The sequence below is a fragment of the Onychostoma macrolepis genome, chromosome 07, assembly GCF_012432095.1.
Source record: "Onychostoma macrolepis isolate SWU-2019 chromosome 07, ASM1243209v1, whole genome shotgun sequence".
Classification (NCBI taxonomy): Eukaryota; Metazoa; Chordata; class Actinopteri; order Cypriniformes; family Cyprinidae; genus Onychostoma; species Onychostoma macrolepis.
In genome coordinates, this window is record NC_081161.1 from 3,682,042 (window position 1) to 3,693,085 (window position 11,044).

The window sequence follows — 11,044 nt, forward strand, 5'->3', positions numbered from 1 at the left end:
TCTGAGGGACAAATGCTATAAAACTCTGAGTATAGGACTGTGTCTTTCTCATTGAACCTGTGGAGAGCTCGACGCTCCTCACACACCATGGAGAGGATACAGATCATGTCTATGGGTGCGCTGATATGGACACTGTCTATTGGACTTGCTACAACACAAACCGGTAAAACTCATTTAAAACAAGTGTTATCAAATACTGTATTTAAGCGTTTTATTTATTTTACGTTGACTGTAAAATGCATTTCATTTTGTAACACTTTACAATAAGGTTCCATTTGTTAACATTAGTTAACTACACTACTGTAGTTAACACTGAAAAATACGTATAACGCATTTATTAATATTTTATTAAAATCAATATTATTTAATGGACCTGAATAACATTAACAAATATTAACAATGAACAGCTGAATTTTTCCATATATAAATAAATAAAGATGAATAAATACTGTAACAAATGTGAACGTGTTAATGTTAGTCAGTGAACTACCTGATTTTAACTTTTAACTTATTATTAATTGTATAATTTTTTTTTCTTTTTTTTTCTGCTAGAATAATGTTTCTATAAATAGTGGAATGTAGTAATACAATAATAATGCAACTACATGTAATGATGGGATGCCAATCATATTTTCTAAGAATTTGTTTTTAATGTATATAATCATAATTAATGGCAGAAATTAAAATTGGAAGGTAACTATCAAAAATCTGTGCGATCCAATATATTTCATTTATATTATGTTTAGTGGAACTGAAAATGGAAGTTTGATTCAAACAATCATTTCCTATATTAATACTGAATATTTCTCGAAATCCTCCAGTTTTCACAACAACGAACATGATTCCAACTGCCACAATAGAAATGGTTTTAGGTAAAAATCTATGAATCATTCAAAAATTCAAATGTTTCTTCATTCACAACTTCAAAATAAAATAAAAACAACTGATGTTTTATGATCAGGAGTGAGTTCACAACACAATGAGCAGGTTTGCAGTGTGTGGGGAAACTACCATTACAAGACCTTCGACGGGAACTACTTCCAGCTTCCATCTTCCTGCAACTACATCCTGACCTCACACTGTTTGAGCAGCTATGAGGACTTTAACATCCAGCTGAGACATCAGGTGGTGAACAATGAACCCACAATCAGCAAAATCACCATGAAGCTGCAGGGGACAGTCGTAGAGCTGACCAAAGGCTCTCTCAGTGTTAATGGGCAAATGTAAGTGATTCTGATTATCAAATTAAGCATATCTTCAGGCTATACTCACATGGCACGTCCTGATATTGCCGAGTGCGACGTGTTCCTGGGTCAACATCTTTGTTGACCCTGGAACAACATTGTGATTAACCAATCAGATTTCAAGAACCAGTTTATCATTTTTGTAAAGTTTAGGATTACAATCAGTGTTTGGTGCCTGTACATCAGTGTAATTCATCTATCAGTTCCTCTGATTTTAGGGATTACTCATGGGTATGCTTAGGTTTAGGTGTAGGAATATGGTTAAGATTATATTTTTGGATTAAAATGTTGTTCCAGGGTCAACAAAATATGTTGACCCAGGAACACGTCTAACTCAGCAATATCAGGACGTGCCACATGGCTTAAACTGGTTTGACTTTTGACGTTATTGCTCTCAGTTTTCACTTTGTTTTTTGATGGTGGTGGTTTGGGAGTTAATATTGCAAGCATAATGTCTTTGACAGATCTGTATTGTATGAACAGATTTTACTTAATTTTACCACTCTTTCCGTAGAGTCACACTTCCATTTAGCAGCTCTAAAGTTTTCATCGAGAAGATGACGTCTTATATTTCAGTCAAGGCTATTTTGGGGCTAGTAGCCATGTGGAATGAAGATGATTCATTCATGGTTAGGATCTTTTTTTCATGCAACAAACATTTATTACTAATACTGCCTCCAATAACTGCAAACTAACAAGGAGGGAACCATGTAATGTAATATATATTTGATTGGTTTTCAGGTCAAGTTAGATGAAAAATACAAAAACCAAACGTGTGGACTTTGTGGAGACTTCAACGGAATCGAGGTTTACAATGAATTCATCAGTGATGGTACTTTTTATAGTTTATTTGACTATAGAGAAATATATCTGTAACCTTCTTGAATGTTTTACATTATAATACACAGACAATAAAGAATAATTTATCTCCTGTTCTAGGAAATGCGCTGTCCTTTTCTGATTACGGGAACCTCTGGAAGATGGATGGTCCAACAGAAGTCTGTAAGGAAGACACAGTACCTCTTGAAGAAAACTGTGGAGATGAGGTAAGGAATGAAATTGTCGTTTTTCTCTGTCTACACAGAAATAACAAGTAATTAAGTCCTTTTAAAATGTGTACAAACTAAGGTAGTAATAATCAAGTATTTGAGCTAAAAATCCTATGGTTATGGGTGACAAAGGAAATTGGGTGTGATTGGTAAATTCAAGTTTAAAAATTATGAACATAAGCACAAAAGTAGTCATTTAGGAGAGACTTTTATGTGTAAAATGGTTTTGGTTTATGTTGTTCATTATCCTTTTTGTCCCAAATGACCCATTTTACCCATCAGTTTTAAAATGAAATAAAATAAACAAAGTATTTTAGCATAATGCAGCAACATAACATAATGTGAGTACATGAAGGGGTCTGAATACTTTCTGCATGTACTAATTAAATAATAATAATAATAACCCAATAAATAACTAAGAAGACTATATCATATGGATTTACTTTTAGACATTTTGCTGATGCATTTATTTAAAGTGACTTTAGAAATAAGAAACAAATGGATTACCACAAATTATTGTCATGTTATTTTGCATTTTCTTGGGCCCCAAAAAACTTGATTTAGTATTATGAATCATATATTATATGTAGGAAATCCAGGGTTCAAGTCACAGGTATAAAATTCTTTATGTTTAATAAATCAATTTACACAAAAAAAAAAAAAACAAAAAAAAAACATTTGAATGTGAATGGATTTACTTCAGAAACAGTGAGCCTTTGGAATGATCATTATTAGTGGTTTCATCATTTGTAGCTGTAGCAATAATTATTTTACTGGGTTGTTGGTAATTATTTAATGCGACTTCTCATTCCCCACAGAAGTTCTGCCATGATATCTTCTCCAGTTCAGTGTTCAGTGATTGCAGAGGTCGGGTTTCCATTGATTCATTTGTCCAAGTTTGCATGAAAGACCTGTGCCATTGCAACGGCACCTCTGGATCCTTCTGCCTATGCAAATCCATCGCCGAATATTCAAGACAATGTGTGCATGCAGGAGGAAAGCCTGAAGAATGGAGATCAGAATATTTTTGCCGTAAGTATGCCATCTTCTGTTAGTAACTCATTTCTTTAGTCTTTTGTGAATGTTTGTCTTACCTATAGTATGTCCCCTTTTTTTGTATGTTACAGCACATCCATGCCCAGAAAGCATGATCCACCAAGAATGTGGAAATCCCTGCACTGACACCTGCACAAACCCTGAAATAGGACAAGTGTGTGAGCACCACTGCATTGATGGATGCTTCTGCCCTCCTGGTACAGTGTTTTTACTACTTTTTTTTTTTTTTTTTTATTGATGCTATTTTCTAAAGTAACTGGCTACATTGATTTCACTTTGCACATTTCTTTTATCTTTAAACTGATACTTTAAACTGATTTCATTTAACCCCTCTAGTGGCATTCAATAATTTTAGATTGGAAATTTATTAGACTATGAAATAATTAGAAAAGTCTTTATAAATAATCACACTTGTGATATTTGCAGTCAGAAATGACATAGGAAATGATTGGGATTCACAGAAAAAATATGAAAACACGGAGCATTTTTAGGAGTACAACCTACAACTCAACCACAGTGAACTAATCTTTGACAATGTCTAAATATATATCCAAAACCTAATAAAAGTAAGTAATTATGTATTAAACATACTCTTAGAAACAAGTAGAGAGAATAGACAGCATTTAGTGGTTAAGTTACATATAATTTTCTTATTTCCTCCACCAGATGTCCTCAATCTGCCTTAAATGCATTGGATATTCATTCCTTTGCTCTATTTTTAACTTAATCATTGTATTAAAAAAAAAAAAAAATTGAATATTTAAGGGCGAAGCACTGTAGGTGCTGTAGCCCCCATTGTATCAGTTTTTTTTTCTTTCTAAAATTTGTATTTTATATAGACATAAATGCTGCATAATTTAGAGCTTTGTCTAGTGCCATAAATCTCAAAATACTAAATATTAAAGGCTATATATTATGGAAACAAAATATAGTACATCAATTCCGTCCTGTTTGACTATTAAGGATCACAATTCTGAGAAATACCTGAGGATTAAACAACAATAATTGGTAGATTTCTAACTGGTGTTCTGAACACATCCATTCTGTCCTGTGCAATAACCCATTTTGCTCTTTCTCTCACTTCCAGGCACTGTTTTTGATGATATACACAATACTGGCTGTATCCCACACAGTGAATGCTCCTGCGTCCTTGGAGGCAAAATATTCGCCTCTGGGGAGAATTACACAAGCAGCTGCAGAGACTGGTAAGCCTTGTTTGACATTTAGATTGAATTTGCTCTTATAGTCAGGATAAAAATGAATAATATATTAGACAACTTAAGATTTAATGTTTTAATATTAAATTAAGTACTATATTGAATGTTTTGAAAAGTATATATTTACAGTGACATTATTATTATTTTTCTTCCATTTAGTACCTGTGAACAGGGACAGTGGAACTGTATCCAGAAGGATTGCCCACATTTATGCTCAGTAGAGGGTGGATCCCATATCACCACTTATGATGGAAAAGCCTACACCTTTCATGGAGACTGCACTTACGTCCTGTCCAAAGTATGTACTTTCTTGAGCTTGAAGCCAGTTCATTAGACAGCTTTACAAGACACTACATATAAGCTGCTGCTGCACTAATTAGAAGTAGCTAGTAAATAAGTGATTGATTTTTAAGTATTGCGCTAAGCAATGTCATGACTATACTGTCAAATAAAACAAACTGACAAATTAACCTTGTCCACCGTTTTCTTTCTTTTTCAAAAGCAATGCACAGGCACAAAATTCACAGTTCAAGGAGACCTGGTGAAATGTGGTCTGACTGAAACTGAAACCTGTTTGAAGTCAGTAACGCTGGCATTGTTAGATGGAACTAATGTAAGTACTAAAATGCACTGAAAGAGAAAACTTAACATACCACTTAGCATATCAAATCTTAAACATTTCCAAACAGGAAACATTCACTGACTTACTTTTTTGCTGTATTTCCTTGTGCCCACAGGTGATCAAAGTGGATTCCAGTGGAAATATTGAGGTCAACAGAATAATTGCCCAGATGCCACTTTTTACAGGTAGGCAAATCAAATATGAGAATAGAAAAGTTTGAAAGAAAGAAAGATAGATGGGATGAATAACCTACATGCAATTTCCCACGAGATCTGCCCCCTTGCAGCACTAAAATATAAATAACTATTATTACAGTTTTATGAAACTGTATTTGGGTAAAGTAAAGACATGGTTTTATTTAAAAAGTTACATGGTGTAACTTTAATATCAGAGAAAGGTTATTTGGTGAGTATAAAATCTTTAAAGTAATTCATATAGTGTTGGTGCATTTAAATAATTGTTCAGAATGGAGATTGCTTATACAAAAAACTGCTTGATTTCTGTTTTATTACTGTTTACCAATTATTTATTAATATGTCTATTATTATTTGATTTTCAGCTGATGTGAGCATTTTCAAGCCCTCCTCATTCTACATAGTCATTCAGGCCCATTTGATTGGGCTTCGTCTTGAGATCCAGCTTGTACCACTGATGCAACTTTACATCACAGTCAATTCAGCGTACCAAGGAGAAACATGCGGTATTTACTTTTTACAGACTTTTATCTTACCCTCTCATGCAATACTCTAGACAAAAGCAGCATCAAATCAATAAAATGTGCATGTTTTTTTTATCTTTATGTAAGGCTTTCTGTCTTTTTTTCTCTGTTTTTATTTTAATTATTTTTCCTATATTAATCTTGCTAATAACAATTTACAGGTCTTTGCGGCAATTTCAACAACATTGAGGCTGATGATTTCACAACCATTGGTGGACTCAGGGAAGCAACCGCTTTAGATTTTGCCAACACCTGGAAAACTAGAGCAAGTTGCCCTGATGTCAAAAGAAACTTTGAGAATCCTTGCAGTCTTAGCACTGAAAACGGTATGAATTCACTCTATTGTTGTGATTTGATTTTTAACTCTGGAATGCCATTAAAGACTAATCATTGATCATTTTTCTAATAAATACTTTTTGCTTCACAGAGAAATATGCACAGCACTGGTGTTCCCTGCTATCAGATCCCTCATCAGTGTTTGCCCCGTGCCACTCTGAAATCAGCCCTGAAATCTACAAAGCAGTAAGTGAAATTATGTTCCTTCTCTTTAATTTTTAATTTAAAATGTTTTTTTTTAGCGTTTTTACTAACTTTTACATACTTTCTAGAATTGCATATATGACAGCTGCAACTGTGAGAAAAGCGAGGACTGCATGTGTGCTGCTTTGTCTTCATACATTCATGCATGTGCTGCAAGAGGGATTGCTCTTGATGGCTGGAGAGATGTTGCCTGCAGTGAGTTGCTTTCTTCTCTGAAAGGCTTGAGAATATGTGATAGTTGGCAACAGCTCGACAAGCTCTTTTGGAGTTTCATTTTAAAAGTCAAACAGATTAAAAACAATGTGTGAGAGCTCAAATAAGAATTTTTGGTTGCATCTGTTCATCAAGTTAATTGTCTATTTCTTCTCAGAAACGTACACGCTAACCTGCCCCAGCACCACGGTCTACTCTTATCAAATGACCAGCTGTGACCGCACTTGTCGATCCCTCAGCCAATCAGACAACACCTGCACTATTGACTTCGTGCCAGTAGATGGCTGTGGCTGTGCAGAAGGAACATACATGAACGAGAATGGTGACTGTGTTGCACCAGCCAGCTGCTCATGTTATGATTCAGGGAAAATTATTGCTGCTGGAGACATAATCTCTAAAGATGGTGGATCATGGTATGCACATGGTGTTGGTTAAATTTCTGTTGAAAAAAAAAATTGTTGTAGGCAGGGTTTTTCAAAGTTTTTGATGTCAGTGACCCCCAAACATGGCAACCCTGAGGCACCAATATAAAGCTGGCTACTTTTATATTTAAAAAATATTTATATTAGGCTAACTGTGAGAAAAAATAGCAAAATTAAATAATTGATTTTAATATTGTCATTGCAATCAGGCTAACTTTTTTTTTTTTTTTTTTTTTTGTATTAAGTTCAAAGTGTAGCATTTATATAGTGATGCTAGCTTTTCAATTCAAATTGTGTACAGCTTTTTACAATCTTTTCTCAAGTCTTCTTTTTCTCTTGAATATTATAATATTACTTTTTCAACCCAGGCGGTAGGGGTGTCCATGGACTTCAGTTTGAAAAACCCTGTTATAAACTTGCCCAAAATGTGATTTAATAATATTTTATTTAATATTTAAATTTCAGTATTTGCGAGCAAGGGAAACTGAGCTGCACTGGGGTATCGAACGGGGAAGGTACGTGAAGCTATATTTAAATTGTACATTTAAAACCACAGGTTTCTGGTTTACACTTTAATTGTATTTGTATTTGAGATCAGCTACGTGCATACCCTTAATGTCTTTTTGTCCATTCTTTACTTATAGAGTGCCAAGATCCAATGACGTTTTTCAACTGCTCCAGTGCTAGCCCTGGATCCACAGGATCAGAGTGTCAGAAGAGCTGCAACACATTAGACATGGCCTGCGTGAGTTGCTTTAATTGCTATAAAAGTGTAGGCCATGCTGATGTAATTCTAAACCAGTATGGTACTTTTTCTGTGTGACACAAAACAAGAAATTTCTTTGAGTAGTCTTAAGTCTTTAAGTACAACAACAGTAAAACTTCATTACGGTTAATAAAACACCATAAATGCACAATTAAATATTGCCAGTTGTAATGTGTGGAATGGAAAATTACATTTGAGAGCTTTGAAGTTTTGGAAGACATTTAAAAAATACTATCAAAAACACTTTTGAGTTTTTGGAACTGGACTACCATGTACTGTAAAGAGCAGAATGAAGATAATTTATATACTCCCCCTTTTTGTTATACTGAGAAAGTAACAGCATATGGGTTTAGAATGGCATTATATTGTTAAATTTGGGTGAACTATCCTTTCAGCAGCTACAAGTAAATCATTACTTTAATGTTGAATGTTGAATGCAGATCAGCACAGAGTGTGTGTCTGGCTGTGTGTGCCCCTCTGGACTGGTATCTGATGGGAAAGGTGGCTGTATCGCTGAAAACCTGTGCCCTTGCTTTCATAACGGAGTTGCCTACCAACCTGGAGAAAGCATTAAGACTGACTGTAATACATGGTATGTTTAGCTGTTCAAGATTTGTAATTATTTTTTTATATTCTATATACAATTTTCCTAATGAACTTGCATTCCTTTTTATAGTACTTGTAAGGATAGACGATGGATCTGTACCACAAACCAGTGCAGTGGGACATGCAGCATCTATGGAGACGGCCATTATAAAACGTTTGATGAGAAAAGATATGTCTTCAGTGGAAACTGTGAATACAGCCTTGTTCAGGTATTAACCTTGCACTTCCTTGTGAAGCCTGAAGATCATTATACTGTATCTTTATAATCTGAATCTAAATTTTATGCCATGACCAGGACTTCTGCAACAACACAACTGGCACTTTTAGAGTCATTACTGAAAACATTCCCTGTGGATCCACCGGCACCACTTGTTCCAAAACTATCAAGCTGTTTCTTGGTGTAAGTTAACTTCTTGCATTCATAGTAACCTTAAATTAGTGAAGGATAAGCATTGCAATTATGCCATTGTATTTCAGAGCATTGAGCTTAGATTGATAGATGGATCCTACCAAGTTGTTCGTAGAGATGCAGGAGAGGAGATTCCCTACCAGATGCGCACCATGGGGCTTTACTTGGTGATTGAGGCCAATAATGGTCTGATGCTCATATGGGACAGAAAAACAACTATACATATCAAACTGAGTCCAGAGTTTAATGTGAGTAAAGTGGTTGGTTCGTCAACTCCACCCTTGTTAACTCTATTTGTTAATTGCAAATATCAGATTTATTTTATATATTAACAGTTTTTCCATTTGTATCGATAGGGCCGCGTGTGTGGTCTGTGCGGAAACTACGATGGAAACGCAAACAATGACTTCACTACGCGCAGTCAAGCAATTGCTGTCGAAACCCTGGATTTTGTAAACAGCTGGAAGCTCTCTAATTGTCCAGATGCAACCCTCATCCAAGATCCTTGTGTCCATAATCCATATAGAGAGGCGTGGGCACAGAGGCAGTGTAGCATCATTACTAGCAGTGTCTTCTCAACCTGTCATTCACAGGTACTTACAACAAACTGCTTTTTAGGGAGCTTGAAAATCCATCTATGTATTTTTTGTCTGAAACATTGAATGCAATTTTGGTAACAGCCACATTTCCATGAATATTGCTTTAAAGGTGGATCCCTCTCCTTTTTATGACGCTTGTGTGAGAGATGCATGTGCCTGTGATAGTGGTGGAGATTATGAGTGTTTTTGCACTGCTGTAACAGCCTATGCACAAGCCTGTAATGAGGGTGGAGCCTGCGTTGCTTGGAGAACACCTAAAATATGCCGTAAGTCACTAATAGTTATATGACTGTCATCAGATGTGCTGTGGTGGAATAACTAAAAGCTGTAAACCTCAAAGACCATGAAACAGGTTTAAGGTTGCCTTTTTATTGCAGCGATGTTTTGTGATTATTACAACCCCCCTGGTGAATGTGAGTGGCATTACAAACCTTGTGGAGCACCTTGTATGCAGACGTGCAGAAACCCCTCTGGAAACTGCTCTAATCAGATACCAGCACTTGAAGGTGAGAACTCATAATTAAATCCAGTTATATCACCTGCATGTTAGTGTGAAAACTATTGCTACTTGTAACAAAATGACTCTAATACCATTTCTAAATACATCACACATATTCTGTAGTTAAATATGTGTTTTTTTTAACATTGCAATATATTCAGTATACAATTACTGCTCTAGGTATCCTAGAGGTAATTTGGTTGGTTATCAATAATGTAGACCACATAAAGGATAACAGGAAGGGGATATTTTGCTTCAGGTTTTTAAAATTTTTGCCTCAAATTGATTCAAATGGATTTTAGTCAAGTATTCATGCAAATCTTTATTGTTCATAATATCACTCAAACTTATATTACCTTGGCTTTGAATCATTAAAAATACTTATAATAAGCTCTATTCCCGAAACTGAACAAGTATATGGAATAGAGCCTTTGTAAGCTTTGTAAAAACAATTGATTCACTAAAATAACTTAATTTGAACTTCACATATCCTCATCAAGGTGGATTTTTTTTTTTTTTAATCTGATTTATGTATTTTTCCATTTGAACCTTTTTAGGTTGCTATCCTAAATGTCCTCCCGAGCAGCCTATTTTTGATGAGGATAGCATGAAGTGTGTGACGCAGGAAGATTGCGGCTGTTTTGTTGATATGCTACATTATCAGGTTGGCCAGCAGGTGCCAACCACAGAGAACTGTCAGTCATGGTATGTGTAGATATTTTCTACTCATATTCAGGTTTCAGACAGGTCACTAACAGTTTTAAAATATATTTAATCTATCTTATCTGTACTTTTTCCTCATGCAGTTATTGTACATCATTTGGCGTTGTCTGTGACTTTGATGTAAATGGTAAGATTTTTAGCATTTCAGTTATAGTTTAGTTTGAAGATTGTTTAAGAAGAATCTATTAACATCATATACTCTTTCATAATACTTTATACATTTTCCATATACATTTTCTCTTTTTACAGCATGTACATGCATATACAACAATGTGGAGTACAACTTTGGAGATATCATTTATCACACAACGGATGGGCTGGGAGGTTGTATCACAGGCAGATGTTCAGTCAATGGAACTAT

At 35.0% G+C, this 11,044-nt stretch overlaps 1 protein-coding gene across 1 annotated transcript; it reads left to right on the top strand.

Moving 5' to 3' along the window:
• Positions 1–87: 87 nt before the first annotated feature.
• LOC131543454 (mucin-5AC-like) lies at positions 88–10,675 on the top strand. The gene is made up of 26 exons (XM_058780784.1): positions 88–115; positions 962–1,223; positions 1,759–1,873; positions 1,986–2,076; positions 2,184–2,290; positions 3,112–3,325; positions 3,421–3,546; positions 4,437–4,554; positions 4,726–4,864; positions 5,069–5,179; positions 5,304–5,373; positions 5,748–5,888; positions 6,068–6,232; positions 6,334–6,428; positions 6,515–6,641; positions 6,817–7,072; positions 7,547–7,596; positions 7,726–7,826; positions 8,288–8,439; positions 8,524–8,662; positions 8,749–8,853; positions 8,931–9,110; positions 9,219–9,455; positions 9,571–9,727; positions 9,839–9,967; positions 10,518–10,675. Exons 1-26 carry the CDS (start codon positions 88–90, stop codon positions 10,673–10,675), a joined length of 3,573 nt encoding a protein of 1,190 aa, XP_058636767.1.
• Positions 10,676–11,044: the final 369 nt, after the last annotated feature.